Raw genomic sequence first — 17,184 nt, forward strand, 5'->3', positions numbered from 1 at the left:
TCATTCATGGGAATTATTCGGAAATCTGTTAAAACGCGCTAGCATTTTTCGTATGGATTAATTTTAAAAGTGAACTTATTAATTCATTGATATCGATCGAATAAACACCAAATTTAAGGTAAATAATAAGTCGTTTTCATTACGGGGTTCAGGCTTGATATTTTTATTTGGTATTTATGCGTTTTTAATTTTTTTAAATCTTAAAAGCTCCTTAAAATATTTTGTAGTTACAAACGCTTGTGACAGTTTCAGTTTCAGAGTGGTGTACGCTTTTATTTAAATATCGAGAAATTTCGCTTCAAAACTTAAGAAATATACGAGTTTTCCGGTCATTTGCAATTAATGCGCACTTCTAAAACTACTCTTGATGAACTAAGGATTAGATGACCTGTAAAACAATTAAAAAAAGAAAATAAGTTAATTTTAATTACCATTTTGTAATAAATAACGCGAAATAAATGTTTATCATTTAAAATTAATTTTATATCAACTGTTGACCGCAATTAAAATATATGGTTGTGGATATTTTCGCTTGAGGAATGCATAATTTTTTTACTAACCAAGCAAACAGTCAGCTTAATTCATCTCCCAAACCATCCATTTTTTATGCTCACCCTATGGTCTAGACAAATAAATCTGTCTGCTTTCAACAAGGGTAAGTTTTTGTTTCCTTTTCCTCATTTTGTTTTATTTTTATTTTTTTTGCATTGGATATATCAAAATAATGCGTTGCGTTATTTCCATGAGCATAATGTAATTATAATTATAAGAGATCCTTGGTCCCATAATTGACGGCGATGGTCCATTTTTAGCGTCGGCGGATTGGGTCTCTAGCAGCCGGCGCGGAGAGGGGAAAAGTTTGAAAAGCTAGCAGGGCCCTCTGCGGGGATTGCTAGCTATTTATAATGAAGCAGAGGCGCCAGAGGCAGGCAGGAGGCTCGCGCTGTGTGTTGGTTCGGTTCGAGTTCAGTTGGACGCAATCGCCGCTCGAGCGAGGCCGCAAGCAGCAAGCAGCTCTGACAGACAAACCAGCCGGCTCTCGAAACAGGTGGTTTTTGCGTTCACCCGAAAAGAAGAAATCATTTATTTCGACAAGATGCGAAAGTCCGAAAACGTGTTCGTCCGACTCTTCCTGATGGCCTGCGCCTTCCGGCTCACTCGTGAGTTCTCTTCGCCCTTTTGCCTTGACATTTTTTCTTTTATTTTTATTTTGTGTGACATTTGTGTTTTCGCGCCGTGTTCTAATAATAAATATTCAGGAGGGGAGCCAAAAAGCATTGTCTGCCGCGGCGGCTTGACCGCGTTTTTCTGCGGATTATATAGGTGTGCACCCCCCGCGTTGTCGTTGCCGCCCTTGATAACGAGTACGACACGAAAGCGTGCTTGCACTGCTTCATGATCAATTTGTTCCGATTTGATAAAAGTACTGGAAAGCAAGGAAAATAAAACCATTAAAAAAACTAATAATTCAAAATTTAATTATTTTAGAAAAAAATTATTCAATTCAGGAAAATTATCAAGGTTAGTAGACATCAAAAGATTTCCTTAATATACTTTGCAATTTTGGCTTAAAAATAATTTAATCGTCGGCTGAGCCAATTATTGCGGTAGAAGCAACATCGAAGATTTTTCACCTTGAAATATTCTATTTATAGGTTTTTACTGCGATTTGCAGAACTGAGGAGGCTTCAAGCACTTTATATATTAATTATTCCCAAGCTAAGAATGCATGTTAAAGGATTAATTATTGCTATAATTAGAACAATAATTTTTTGTTCAAAGTTCAACCATATTATCATGGTCATCTTCATTTTAATAAATAAAATATAAATTTTTCTCCAATGAATTAAAATTAAAATCCTTTCATTGTTTTATTAATTTCCTCCATTCATGAATTAATAGTTCCACAAGAAAAGGCCTCTCTAAATTCCAACTAAACAAGTCTTTCACTTTCCCACCAAGTGCTGGCAAAACCAGAATGACTCACGTGATTTTCCTGAAAGCCTTGTGTAAAATCCTCCGCGGTATTTCGCCTTGGAGCAGACCTTCCCGCCTGCAAGTTGCAAACAACCGCATCCCCGGCTTCACAATCGAACCCCGGCGGTAATTGGCGATCTAATTAATCAATCACGATGGCCGAGCGTGCTGGAATAATTTCGGAGGCATATATTGGGTGTATTGGGAGGTCGCGGCGCATCCGGTCCGCGATTGGGTCACCTGGGAAATAGTTTGCCGCGTGTGACACCGAGTCTTGAATAGTCATAGTGGTTTCAGCTTGCCCCACACCCGGTTCGAATTACAAAATATAATTATTTAAAGACAATTCACGAGGGCCTAAAGGGTTAATATTTATCGAAAATTACAAATCACCTTATTAAAATTATAAAATAAATTGAAATTTCTTAAATTTATACAAAAAATAAAATTTTAGTTCACAATATTGTTTTCAGTTTTTAAAAAATTCAGAGCATTCCTCAATTTTCCAAACAACAATTAATTCAAATCCGGTTTGTGACTAAAACTGCGGGAATCGCAGTCGTTGAAATCCAGTCCGTGCGTGCTGTTTGTATGGAATTCCTGCGGATGGCGCGGACCCTGTGCCATTGGTCGCACCTGAATCATCCGAGGTGCCGCGTGAGTTTCGCCGGCCAATCACGAGGCACCAGCTCGGGAGGCACGGCGCGGCAGCTGACGCAAACGGCTGATTAAAAGCCCCGCACGCTCCACACGTGGATGAGTGATCTCGTAAGCGCGCGCGGCCGCGGCGGCCTCGGCGCGACAGCGAAAAGAAACTACGCGCTCTCGCTGCTTCGCGAGTCGCGCGACTTGGACTCGCAGCTATACTGGACTGCTCTGACGTCATTGCCGCGCCTTTCTTTCTTTCTTTCCCCTTTTCCGGTTATTATGTCAATTGACAACACGCGCATCGTCCAACGTAGAAGATGAGATGCAATTCTTATATTGCTTCTTGTTTTGTGGTCGGTCACTCTTTCTTGACGCAGTAGTTGCTGCTCTCCACTTTTTGTCGCGTGTCATTCAGGAGAAACTCTTTCATCTCGCTCTGAATAGTCTATCTTAAATGAAATAATTAATTTTTAAGTACAAATTTTCACGCGCATAGTGGAAATTGAATTACAGGCTTCATCCTCGTTGAATTCAGAGTGATTTAATTTAACTCTACCAGTTTCTGCCCGAAATAATGTGAAGTCCATTTCTTTAGGAATATTAAAAATGATAATCACCCTCAATCAAATATTTTATTTTGAAATTTTAGATTATTTAATTTTTAGGCTGCTCGAATCAAATCAATTTATTAGCGAATTTGTTATATCCAAGGAATTGATTCCTTTTGTAAAAAATTTAAACGAAGGGAAAAATTTATCGCTCTAGGAGGCAGCCTTGTCTTTTCAGACCGCGTCTGCAGAACTTTAAAGATGCGAAACAGTTGCTAAGATCAAAGAAAAAAATGAACAACTTAACGAATTCAACTATGTATTAAAAAAATTGTGATTAAAAGAAAAACTTTAAGCAGTCATTTTCACAATTTTTTCCATAAATAAAATTTAGAATGCTATAAAAAGTCCATACATTTAATTTTGACAATGCACCATTATTTTTGTTTTTAAATAACCATAAATAATTATACCAATGTGTTTTGCTTCATTTATTGATATTTTGAACTTAAGCAATTATATCTAACCTTGCCTTTTTTATTTCTACTAAATTTCAATGATTTATAAGAAATTAAACAGAACAAATTGTAAATCATTTTTTAGTCATTTTAAAAATATTTTTCCGAACGGAGACACAGTCATAGCTAGGCAATTGACCAGTTGCATAAACCCTTAGTTATTGAAGCTGCCAACAGATGGCGCAACGACAGACTTTCTTAAAAATTTTGTTTTAAGCGGTTTTAAGGCATTTCTGCTGCGATTTCAGACTCAATCCTGCTTCTGTGCATTCTTTACTTAATATGCTTTCTTTTGACGTTCTGAAAACCAAAATCGGTTCTGCCATTCGGCGTAGAAACGTTGGAAAATATTTTTTTATTTAAAAAAAATAGTTTTTCACGATTCTACGGCGATTGGCTGAACCGATTTTGGTTTTCAGCACGTCAAAAAATAGCAAATTAATTGAAGAATGCACAGTAGCTAGATTGAGTCTGAAATCGCAGCGGAAGTGCCTTAAAATCGAAAGTCTACGGTGGCACCATCTGTTGGCGGCTACGAACACTTCGGGTTTATGCAACTGGTGAATTATCGCCATTTTATTTAACTTTAACAGAGCTTTTTTATCCAAAGTACACCGAGAAATCAAGGATTTTGATGAATGAAGAGAAATTAAATAATTGCACATTTAGAAAAATGATTCATTTTTCGCACCTCATGTACAGAATCAAATTTTCCCTTTCCTTGTTTTTATTTCATTAAAATAATTTCAGTTTTTATTTATTCAAAACCTTCCTATAGAAATACCTTATTTCCACACTTGACATGAATTTTATTCTCTCCTGAGTCTGACCATCTCTAAAAGCAGCTGTTTAAAGTTTTGGCTGAAGAATGATTGATGCATTTCGCACCCTTTGAACTAATTTCAAGCCTAATCACTGGGCATGCTGAGTGATTAATTTTAACAATTCACGAGCGGTGATTTATCGCGTCCTCAGCAGGGCGCTACTGTAATTACTTAATTTGCATGACAAAGGGGCTGCTCGATCGAATATCTCTCAACGACGGCAGAAAACGAGACACGCATTCGCATTCTGGCGCTCACGTGTTAAATTCAATTGGGGGAGGAAGAAAGGGGAGGCCGGTTACACGCGTCCATTGAAGCCGTATATTTCCGTGATTTCTTTCGTCTCAATGGAGAACACGAGGTTTATAAAAAGAAACAACGCAACAAGGTCACGGTAGCGCGTCCGATAACCGAATTAACGCAGCCGAAAATGTTTACAAAATAATTATTACGGCGCGTCTCGGCTCTCGTTTCGGAATGCGACGCAGAAGTTGTTCTGTCGGATGTGCCAGGGACGTTTTCGACGCGCTTGGTGCTAATTTTAAAGACAGACGCCCAGAAATAATTTGCAGACACGCTCCTCCCAAAATTTAAAACGGGACGATGGAATGAAATGTTATCTTTGCTCGAGAAAGAAAACATCACGCGACTCACGAGCTTTGTTCCAATGACAATACAAAGCACGGATGTTTTTTTTACAAACGGCAGCTGAGGAATATGAAAAAAAAACGGTTTTGGATTGAAAAGAAATAGAGAAAGGGGTGGAAATGATTAATTTTTGAATAGGTAATTTTAAAACCACGTTTCGTTCATTTTTTAAAATTAATATTCCAAAAAAGCCTTGAAAATAATTTCAATTTGTCTTCGAAAGGTTAAAAAAATTATTTGTTGATCGATTTGTCTACTCACTGAAAATCCAATTCAATTTTAAAATCAAATTCGACTCTCAGTCACAATATTTTAAAATTAAATTTTTGAAATCAAGAAAATCCACTAAAATTTTGAGTTTTCACAATTTCAAGGTAGATTTTAATTTAACAATCAGATTTTCCTCTTTTTCAGTTTGTTCAGTCACAGATTTCCATATCTACAGCAATATTACCATTTTTGAAATAATTAAACCCGGCGTGTCAACAAAAGTTGTGCCTTTCATCTCCTCCGAGCAGAGACAGGGAAAGTTTTCCATTCAATTAACACGAATATCTGCTTGCTACTTTGTCCTCTCGGTGGTGCACGAACCCGTCTAATTATTAGAGCTATGTGAATTGGCTCTCTCGTTGATTGGATGAATGAAGCAGAAAAAGACGCGGCGGCGACAGGCGACACGGCCAGCGGCCGTCCAATTTTATTTTAATCGTCTCTCTGGCTGGCTCGCATCACGCCATCCCGATCGCGACCATTCAAGAGACGCGGCCAATCGTTATTAATACTCATTCTATTGGCCTCACTTAACTAATGTCATTGACAGCATATATGCTCAGATGGATGATGCCAAAACGCTCGTGCCGGAAGTGTTGCAGAAATCAAGGCTGGGATGTTTTCGGTGATAGAATTTTCCGAATATTTCCACCTGAAAGAAATGCCTGGAATTAGTTGAATACCGTATTTTCAAGCTAGGGGGATTAAATTTATCGATCTGATAATTTCAGGAATTCTTTTCAGGTTTTTATAAAAATAGCAACAATTTCAAAACTGATTTATTATACAGTTTTCTATTAAGATAGGATCATTTTAGCAATTTTAAATTGTCTATTCCGTCAATATGCGAGATTTTTTTTTTTAAACATTTACTTAATACTTTCTTTAACTTTGAACTACGAATAAGGTCATCATGGGAAAGTTGTTGGGTAAAAAATCATTATCAGTAGAACATTTTTTTATTTATCTCAACAAAAACAAAAATTTACAGTCTTTTCGAAGCGTTGCAAACTTTCAACTCCTAATGACTTCTATAAAATAAGTTATGAATAAACAATTCTTAGAATTTCGTCAAAATTTGGTGAAATTGCTCGAGTTAATAAAATTATACGCATATAAATAAAGAAATAAATCACAATTCAAGCAAAAACCTTCGATAAAGATTATTAGGCAGTCGTAAACCTTTTAGATGGAAGGCTGATGCATATTTAAATTTGTTTGCCAGAGGCAAGCAGTTGTAAAATTTACATCCCATTCGTTTTAAATATGAAGAGAAATAATTACACAGGCAAAACATGCCGTGCTAATCTCTCATACATATTTCTGTTTCTCCTAAAACTGTCAAATTTTAATTAGTACATAAAATTAGTAGTTAAAGCCGCTCTCTCCGCTGCAAATTCTCTTTTGCTGTTTTATGAAAAGTAGTTAAATCGCGTGTATGTAAGTCAACAGATTAATTGCCGCGTGCGTAGCAGTCGCAAATTTGCACGATTCACCTGAGCCAATTACATTTAATTGATTCGGCGCGCCGACCAATTAAGCTGACTTGCCCGTTTGGCGCGCTGACGCCGCAGCCAGCGGAAACTAAACTACATTCTTGTTTTTACTTTCAGCGAAATTCTAAATTGGCCGAGGCGTGTCTCTATAATCTCTCGTCGCAATAATAATAATAAGTGGTAGCCAATGGACGACTTGCTAATATGGGCTGGCCGCGTATATGTGTACTACGCAGTAAAGTTACTTCTGACACGGACACGTAACAGCGCGCTTACGTAGATCGACGCTCACGCGAGCCACATCGAGAGTCGCGCAGAAACAAATCGCCTTTATTATTTTGCCCGCCGCGCACCTTCAGTGCCAACTTCTTTTTCACTCCGCCTGGGTCAAGGCAGGAGAAAGAAAAAATGCATTTTTAATGTTCGTCACACTTTTCGGTGATTTCGGCCTTGTCATTTATTCTCAATTACACTGATTGCCAGTTCATTGCGAGCATATTAGGATCTAGGATTATGACCTGACTTTTTGGGAATTAATTTTTTTCTAATTTAATTGGTTGCGTTTCTTACTAATTAATTAGAATTTTTGTTTTATTATTTATTTATTTTAATTTTTCTTCGCCTCCAAATTGTTTTTTGGTTACTCAAATTCTTCTTAAATCGTCTGGAGAGTTCAAATTTGGCCTAAATCCCCGAAATTCTCTGTAAATCCTTTTAATCTCGTGGACGAAATTCTGGAGGGGTCGCACCATAAAATATTGGGCCAAAATTCCTTAAATTGCCAATTGTACAGGAGCTTAAAGTTTGCGATTTTTTTTTAAAAAAGTTGAATTTTCTTGGAGGACTCAACCTTTTTTTGAATTGAGAAAATATAAAATGTCACGCTGTGACATTTCCCACTATTTTTAAAGTGGAATGATACTGGGCAACAGTTGAAAATTATTTAAATTGTTGGATGCCTTAAACAATTGACCGATAAACAATTTGTTCAACAATTTGCAATAATAAAAAAGGACCTTCCAACAATAAAAATTCAAATTTTACCAATTTTCTACAAAATTTACAGTGCTCGAACATATTTTCTTGGCATATTCCGATTCCTCTCGTCGAGATCTGTCCAACGGTGTATGCCACTTATTGGGGAAACTCTTGGTTTTGAAATTAAATCGGATTTCAAGTAAGGAGACAGCCATTACCATTTGAAAAGCACGCTAACTTTCCAGCCAATTTTCTCGCAAAATTACAGTGCTTCCTAGGTCAATTTAGGCTTTAACTGAATCCTAAGGGGCGAGGTTATGCATTGGCAACAAGCATTTTCCAGGCTTTTCCAGTATCATTCCTCTTTAAATTAACCTTAAGCCTGTAAATCAAAACCCAAAAAGAGTTATTTCCTGTTTTACTCTTTACATAAAATACTATCAAAACATTATACGGCAGTTGTAAAATCCGGCTGGAAAGTCACGAATTTGTCATACTATTGACTCTCGTGTTTATCCAGGGAAAACGTATCAATTTTTCACAAGAAACAAGCGCCATATAGCCGTGTGCCGTAGTTTTATCTGCTGTTTTGCATTTTATTTATTGCTGTTTTGTTGTTTTTCGGCGGTTGAGGAGAAGGGGTGCGCAAAAGTGGTGCCTAATCTCGGAGCCGCGAGTGTGGATGGTAATTGGAATGACCTCCTCTGCTTTAATGACGCACGACGGCCGCGCGCGTTCTCACAAAACTAATCGGGCAGATAGCGTGCCTCTAGTTTTGTTTTACCGCACAGCAGGAAAGAACGAACAGTCACCCGGGGGTTGCAGTTCATTTCGATTGTCAACAACAAGGGCGGAAAGAATCCGAGGAATTATGGAACGATTGCAGTTCTGGGGAAAGAAAAGCGGGTCAAAAGGGGAAGTGTAAAAAAGTACCAGAATTGCCACATGAAAAATCATCAGCAGGCTTTTGTTTTAAATTGGCATTTTAGTTGAAGGAAAAATTTAGCCAGATTTGTTAAATTTAAATAGCTTTCTTGAGAATTATGTTACTAGCCGGAATTTTTAAATAAAAAGAAAACACTTTTAACAATATAAAATAAAATTTGGGTGGCTTTTAATTATTTTAAGAATCAGATAAGTTTTAAACCGTCAGTTCTCGTAGTTTTAGAATTACTTATTCAGTATAGATGCAAAACACTGGAGCAGTAATAATTTTTATAAGGATGAATGTGTTATTACCGTTCTAGTTTAAATTTGTAAAAATATTGAATCTACATTAAATTTTCCTTGACAGATTAAAAAAATATTACTAATAATTTAATTTCCGTTTTTTCTTTTAATAAAATTAATAAAAATAAAAATTCGTTAACAGTTTTTAATGCGTTAAAAATTGCTTTTAAATTTAAATATTGCTGAAAAAATAAAGAAACTAAATTTAACTTAGTGAATCTTAAATTAAAGTTTAGCTTTCATTCTTTTTCCTATTTAAACCGTATTTTTGAAACTGCGTCGCCAAAGATTTCTCCCTAATTGAATGCGAAACACGTTGTCCAACACGAGCAATTTAGCTGTGTCACCCGAGAGGTGGTGCTCTCGAAGTTGAACCGCGGCCAAGCGTCCCTGCCTCTATTCGAAATAATTAAACGTATGTGCGTCACTTCGGTGTGGGTCGAGCCAATTTGCGACTATCCCTGAAGGAAAGGGTGCTGCGTATAATACGCGGTTCGATCTCTCGGCGTCGAAGGGTTAATTGTTGGCAAACAACGAGGGTCGGCACACCTTAATTGGCGGGCAGCCTCTAGCTTTAATTAAAAGCACACACACACCCGCTTTGACGCTCGCGTGTGATAAATTTATTCATCAAAGGCAAAAGCGAACAGCCTTTTTCAATCAGCGGCGCGTGCATTATGAAAAAATCGGCGTATAATAGGCTCGTGTAATTTGCATGGAAACATGCATATCTACGGACTTCCATGGTTCGAGCCACTTCACTTTTTACGGCCTTTCAGCGCTGAATACATTTTTACTGATTGCGCCCCACCAAATGGCATTTTAACCGATTCATTGATCGATTTTGGAAAGTAAATATATCAATTTTTTAATGAAAACCCTTGCTCTCCAGTTCTTTTCTATTTAAAGTTATTTTTAAAAATAATTCACCAGTTGTAAAAACCCTCAGTGTTGGAATCCGCCAACAGATGGCGCCACCGTATATTTTAGTAATAAATTTAATTTTAAGGCACTTCCACTGCGATTTCAGACTCAATCCTGTCAATGTACATTCTTCACTTAATTTGCTTTCTTTTGAAGTGCTGAAAACCAAAATCAGTCCAGCCATTCGCCGTAGAATCGTTGGAAAAGATTTATTAAGGGAAAAATTCACAGTAGCTAAATTGAGTCTGAAACCGCAGCGGAAGTGGATTAAAATTAAATTTATTACGAAAGTATATAGTTGCGCTATCTGTTGGAGGCATCGAACACTGAGGGTTTATGCAACTGGTGAATTTTTAAGGATATTTTTATTTTGACGTGCTGAAAACAAATTGAAACCTTTTTCCAGTTGCCACATTTTTCTTGCTTTCATTCCCCTCTCTTTTTAATTCAATGATATTATCTCTCTCTCTTGTACACTTTCTCTTACACGCGGCATAGGGAGAAATAACATTGAATCAACCGGGATTCCACCTAGATCCACCGGCATTGGTAACAGGGGTAAATCCGTGGTGAATCCGAACTCTAGCTTAAAAAATTAATTTCTTGTTTAATTTTGAATGTATTAAGGAATTGAAATCAACTGATGCAAATATTTTAAAATTCTTGGAAAATATTAAAGAAACGCTTAATTTTGTGATTTCAGTGGCTCGATCGGCACGTTGGTCGGGGAACGCCGCCTTCTCGGACGAGTGCCGGCAGGAGGCGATGCTCAAGTGCTCGGCCATCAGCGGTTCCAGTGATCTCAACTTTATCACAAACAAGCAGGAACTCGACCTCCAGTGCCCGTAAGTCAAACCAATTATCACTTGGCCAACTTCTCTTTCGAGGACGGTCTCTCGCTTGTGCAAACTTTTCCTCCAAAACGTAAAAGAGTGGGAGAGCAGAAAAGCCTTCTAAATATTTTCCTTGCTGAGCAAAAAACGAAGAATTTTCTCCGCGATGATTTTACTGAGTGTAGGTATGCATTTACGTATTCACTTTTTCAGTAAACAACCTTCACATACGAGTAATTATTATTGAAGCAGGTCGTTGACTGTTTCCATCTCGTTTATTTTTATTTATTTTAAAAAAATCCGTTTCAAGAACTCTCTAGACATTACACATCATTTGCAAAGATTTCCATAATTGATTTATCAACTTGCGAAACATGCAATCATGGAAGTACTGCGGCTTCGTCTCTTCTCATTTTTCAAGTGTATCGCTGCAGAATTTAATGAGGAGCGAGCGAGCGAGCGAGCGAGTTCATGAAGAGAGCGAAGGGGTTGCATTTCAATTAGTACACGTTGTTGATTATATTAATGAATCACGTCTGATTTTGCGCGCGCGGTTATTTGATGTGTGCTTACGTGCCTTGGGCCGATCGGCGGCCCGTCAAATTTTGTGCCCACAATAATAATCACATGGGCACACACACGCTCACGCTCTCGTTGCTCTGTTTGCCGCCCTCGACTGCAAATATGAGCTGTGATTATGAGAGAGAGCGAGAGAGACAGAGCTCATTGAAACACACCTCGCCTCTGCCAAGAAATTAGCAATCAGCCATGCAAATTCATGCGCCGCGTCAATTCCGCAGTGACCCTCTTATCGATTTCAATTTGCGCTATTAAACTGAATTGTGTGGAGTTGAACATGCTGAAAATGTTTGACTTCGGAAAAGTTAGTCCTGGTAATTGTGGGAAAACAGTGCGCACTGCGGAGGGCGCGGCGCTACTAAAAGCTGAAACACCAAATGTATTAAAAATATTTAGTTCAAGTTTAAAAAACTTTGTTATTTTATTTAAAATAAAAATTAAGATTTAATAAATTTATTTTGTTTTACACAATGGACAGTAGCAATTTTTTCAGAACGGAAAATTTATGCATTTATTTATAATCATGTCTTAATCAAATAAAAATGAAATTAATATTATTTCTGGCCACAGACCTGTTAATTCATATTATCACTACTTGTAAAATTCATCCGACTTTAGACAGAATGCACCAAAAATACAATTTTAATTCAGTTAAAAAGTTCAAAAAATACTAATACTTAAAAACAAAAATATTATTAGCTCTGAAAATGAAAAATTATTTATTAATGCATATAGCTGAAAATATTATGTTTGGTATTTCAATAGATTTCGATTTCATAAATAGATGTAAAAAATTGAATACAATTTATTTGTCAATTTCTTTTTGTACGTGTAATTTAAAACCGGAAAGTTCCATATTTAGCGAAGAAACAATCAAATAATCACCAATTTTAAGCCTAATTTTGATAGAAAAAACTCACTGCAAACCTTTTATAAAATTATTGTGTTTGTCTGAATTAACGTCACACAAAATTTTAAGTCATTCTGAAAGGAAATTTTTCACGTGTTTTAGACAACTGATTGCCGGCCTCAAGTGCATCGACAACTTCACCCTGAACTGTATGACACCTCAGGAACGCCAATATTTCATTCAGCTATACGCAGGCACAAACGCAGTCATCCAGGACCTTTGCGTCGAAGGAAGTTACCAAAAAGGTAAACAATAAAAAAATGAACTTTTTGTCCGCAAGGGATTATTTGGATTTAAGTCTAGGTTTTTTGAATGAGGAAAATATAAATTTGCCCATTCTAGTTGGATATTAAGAGAATTTAAGTGCTAAAAATTCAATGATTTTAGAATAATTTATTATTTCAATTAATTTGCTGTCCCAAAAGCCAGGCTAAAAAAATAATTTTCACCTGCCAAAGATGCCTTTTATAATTCCCATAAGTTGATGAGAAATTTTTTAATAAGGAAAATACTAATTAGCAAAAAGGAATTTGCTGTGGCCCATTTGCGGCGAACAGACCACAGAGCAAGTTGTCGCCTGTGTGTTCTTGGCAGTTTGTTCTTATTTGCAGCACAGGCTTTTATACAGATTAACGAACCACACGCGCAACACGCGGTAGCAGTCTGTGTTCTGCGCGGCAATTTCTTAATTAGATCATATATGTAATTCAATTACGGCACTTCTCACCAACAAACTGTCTTAAAACTAAATTGCACTATTTCCATTTTTTACGATAGTCGTATTGTTTTACAAATTTGACGCTTTTAAAAGATTAACATATAATCTTCCGTTCATTCCTGCGCTTCCTGGATTTTTTTTAATTTAATATCATTCCGAAAATTCTTCAATTTAAAAATATTTTGACAATTTTTAAATTTGCAGAGTTTTTGAGACACGCACCCTGCATACGTGACGTTCGATCTGATTTCGGCGTTTGCGCCCGCGACTACGAGGAAAAATTGCAGAGAATCAACGCTCAGGCCGAAAACCTCATGTCCTCTTCAAACAACGAGGCGCAAATGAAAGCACTCTGCTGGTATGTTTCCAAGAAAACCAATTCCAATAAAACATATTGAAGAATTATTATTCAATTTCAGTTCCTTCCAAACGTATGTGGGCTGTTCGCAAGACGTCGTTTCCACCAAGTGCGGCGCCGAGTCGGCAAACTTCACTCACCACATTTTCAACCGCATGGGCAACCCTTTTCTTGATGTGAGTATGAAATTTGCATTTTAATAGGCATCATCATAAATTGAATGAGTTAATTTAGATTTTTAACCTCTCTTGGCCCGACAATATAGATCCTCTATTAATCAGACCAATTTAAAAAGCAGGTCAGCTATTTGGCTCAGATTCTTTCGATGTTTAATTTGTCTTTTTTTCATTTCTGACAATTTTCGCGGGAGTTTGTTGCGAAATTTAATTATCGGTTCTTTAAATTGATAAGAATTGGTAAATTTTATTTAATTTAAACTTTGTACCAGCCGATTGCTAGTCTTTTCTGGTAATTAATTACTTTCTAGATAAAATTTTGACCCAAAATAGCCAATTTTGTTTGGCATAAATTGACATATTCATAGATTTTAAAGAAGATAATATTAATGATATCTTGGGCAATTTAATGTTTTTTCAAAGGTTTTTGCATAATTTATTTTCTGGACTTAACTGGAGCATTTTTATCTCTTTCTAGTAAAAATATTTATATAGGGCACCTTGAAAAAAATTATTGTAGTGTTCCACATATTTAAGAGCGTCAATATGGACCATTTGAGTGAAAATATTTCAAAGAATTTCATTAATTTCATGATTTTCATTAATATTTTTGGCGAAACTCTAAGTTAATTAATATTTTAACGCTATTTTTTTCATGTTTTTGCTATATTTTTGGTACAACGAAAAGCACAATCTTTTTAATAATATCTAGACAGCAATAATTGAAATCTAAAATTAAAATTTTTATTTGCTTCCAAAAAATTCTAGTAATTTTAAGCAATTTTAAATTTCAGCCCAAATTAAAATCACTGCATTTGGACCTAAAACCTGTCAAAAACATCCTAAACTCCTATCTACCAGTATTTATATTAAAGTTTTTTTTAAATAATTTTTTTTAAACAGGTTCTATGGCCAATATTTTTTCTTCAGCTTCTGAAACCATAATAATTTTGGAGAATTTCCTTGATGACTAATTTGAATGTTCTCTTTTTCCAGAAATACTGCAAAAAGTACTCGAACGACTGTCCAACGAGCTCTGGGTGGGTGTCCCGCGTGAGCCAGTGGCTGCTGGCCTCGAGTTTCGTGCTGGTGGCGCTGAGCAGTTGAAATTTGCGTGCGGCGTGAAAAGAGTGCCTTTTCGGAGGGCCGTTGGTCGCCTCTCTACCAGCCGCCAGCTCAATCGCACGCAGTCGTCCAAATGGAGAGGCGCGCCGGCCGGACAAGAGAAAGAAAGAAGGAAGGAAGGAAAGCTCCGAGCTGCATTATTCGCGTTTCCTCAGTGTGAATGTGATATAGGTTCCTCTTAGAATACAATTTTGTCCACGACCGAGAGCAGGAGGAGAAGAAAAATTAATTAATTATGCCGCAAAACAATTCAATATTTTATGTAATATTTATTGATTTTAGCGTAATACCTCTTTTTCAAGTTAGTACGTGTCTCATGCTATTAACTAATGCAAAGTCTGATTAGTTGTATCTCATATATGTATACATATTATTTCATTTTTGTCCAGGCCAGCGAACCGTGAAAGTATTTCTCGAAAAGTGTGAATTTATTTTGTCCGAACTCTACTCCAGGAAAAAGCAATTGATTAATATTATATTTATTGTGCAAGTAGCTGCTACTTTCATTGCTCACGCATCACAAACACACATGCAAAAAGATGAATAGGCGTCGTTGTGTTGTTGTAGATCGATATTATTCTCGAAATTGCTGCTGTATGAACATGTGTGCAGCACTGCAACGTCCTAAATGATATAATTATAGACCTCTTTTTTAATAAACAACCGAATAGACAGGATGTCCATCTGCTTTCATTTATTCAATGCATGGCAAGACCCTTGCACAACCCTTTCATGCGATTATATCATTGTAGCTTAATATTTAGAACAAGGTATTAACTAACATGACCTATTAATAATAAAATAAACAGATTAGTTGGCCATTTTGGGTTTCAATATGTTTAAAATAAATAGAAACGGGGGTTTTCCAAGTAATCCAATTGTTATAGATTTTAAATAAAGTCATGGATTAATTTTTGCAAACTTCAAAATTGAAAGGAAATATTAAATTTATATGACAAACTAGGAAGCCCTCCTCTTGGCATGACGTGTCTTCAGATCTTGATAAAATTTGGTGGAAACATTGCTCTAGTGGACCCTAAAATATTCGGGCAAAATCCCTGAAATGCCTATTTTACAACAGTTTGCGATTTTCTTTCAGCTGCAACTTCTGTTTTGAGTGAGAAAAATTTATAATGTTGCTGTTTAAAGTGTTAGAATTAAAAATCCCAAAAAACATGGCTAGGTTGATCAATCTCGTAGGTCGGAGGTCAGGGTCACTTAAATCAGGTGAACAAATTAAAAAAAATCCCCCATGGAGTAGTACATAAAAGCCTGATACTGGATGGTGGAACAACCTGTAAAAAATTGCATTTCCTTTTTTATTCTCTTTTTCAAGGGATTTAGACTTACGGCTGACAAGCGTGATATTTTTGTCCTTGAAAATTAAATCAATTTGCTCAGATTCTAGGCAAATTTGATTATAACTTGATAGATTAAGAGATTTGGGGAGGTCTGGGCCTGAGGTTGGAACTCACCCCCAGTCCTTGGGGATGGGTTTTGAATTTATAATTTAAAACACTCAAAAAATGACGTTCGTTGGCGTCTTTTCATTTGGTTTGTCGCTACCAGAAATTCAAATATAAATATATCTCGCACCATTTCTTCGTTTCCATACATTTTACTCTCATTCTAGAACTTTGGAGGGTACCTGTGAGAGAATTATTGGTTAAAAATCATTTAAGATGAACGCCATAATTAGTTAAATCGTTGCAAGAGTGTTAATTGAGTGCAAGCAAAGCACAAAAAGAAAGCGTGGGGTCTAAAGGCACAATTTTCTGGGTACGGCCTAGCAATCAGGTTTCACGACACGCTCAAGTTCGAGTGCAGCATAAATATTGGACGCATCATCAAAAAGTGAAAAACGAGCAACAAGGAAGTCAAGACCTATTAGCAGCGCCGAATATGTCCAATGACGGTGAAAAATACTTTCTATATTATAAAGTGTTTAAAAAACGAACATATGGTGTGAGATAAATTTTTAGAAAAGTTTATTTTCTTTGTCAAATTTTAATTAGTTCGAAACCCAAATCAAATGAACACTAAAGTAGTCTAGGTCAAAGAACAGTTTGGGTCATTTTATTGAAATATTTTGCGTTTTTCGTAAGTTTTAAAAGAAAGGAAATTTTTACAAATCTCAAAAGACCCTCAGCAGTTCTAAGGCACGTATGAACTTTTGTGGAAGTTTCAAGTAAATTTAGTTCTCATGAACTTATTCTTTAAAAATTAAAAAAGTTGGTATTTTTTTATTTTTTCAAATATTTGTATCTTGACCAATCTCAGTTTTTCAACGTTAGAATTGCAAAATTTCCAGATCATTAAACTAATTTTGATCTTTCCTGACGATCTTAAGGGTTCAGGTAGTATTCTCACTCCCCTTTTAATCCCGTTGATAATAGAAAAACGATTTCTTTTCGTAATAAAAGG

At 36.2% G+C, this 17,184-nt stretch overlaps 1 protein-coding gene across 1 annotated transcript; it reads left to right on the top strand.

Moving 5' to 3' along the window:
* Window positions 1-949: 949 nt before the first annotated feature.
* On the top strand, window positions 950-15,437 carry LOC135946623 (uncharacterized). The gene is made up of 6 exons (XM_065494916.1): window positions 950-1,160; window positions 10,765-10,906; window positions 12,486-12,628; window positions 13,306-13,459; window positions 13,521-13,635; window positions 14,632-15,437. Exons 1-6 carry the CDS (start codon window positions 1,097-1,099, stop codon window positions 14,740-14,742), a joined length of 729 nt encoding a protein of 242 aa, XP_065350988.1. The 5' UTR covers window positions 950-1,096; the 3' UTR covers window positions 14,743-15,437.
* The last annotated feature ends 1,747 nt before the right edge of the window (window positions 15,438-17,184 follow it).

The sequence above is a fragment of the Cloeon dipterum genome, chromosome X (assembly GCF_949628265.1).
Source record: "Cloeon dipterum chromosome X, ieCloDipt1.1, whole genome shotgun sequence".
NCBI classification, from domain to species: Eukaryota; Metazoa; Arthropoda; class Insecta; order Ephemeroptera; family Baetidae; genus Cloeon; species Cloeon dipterum.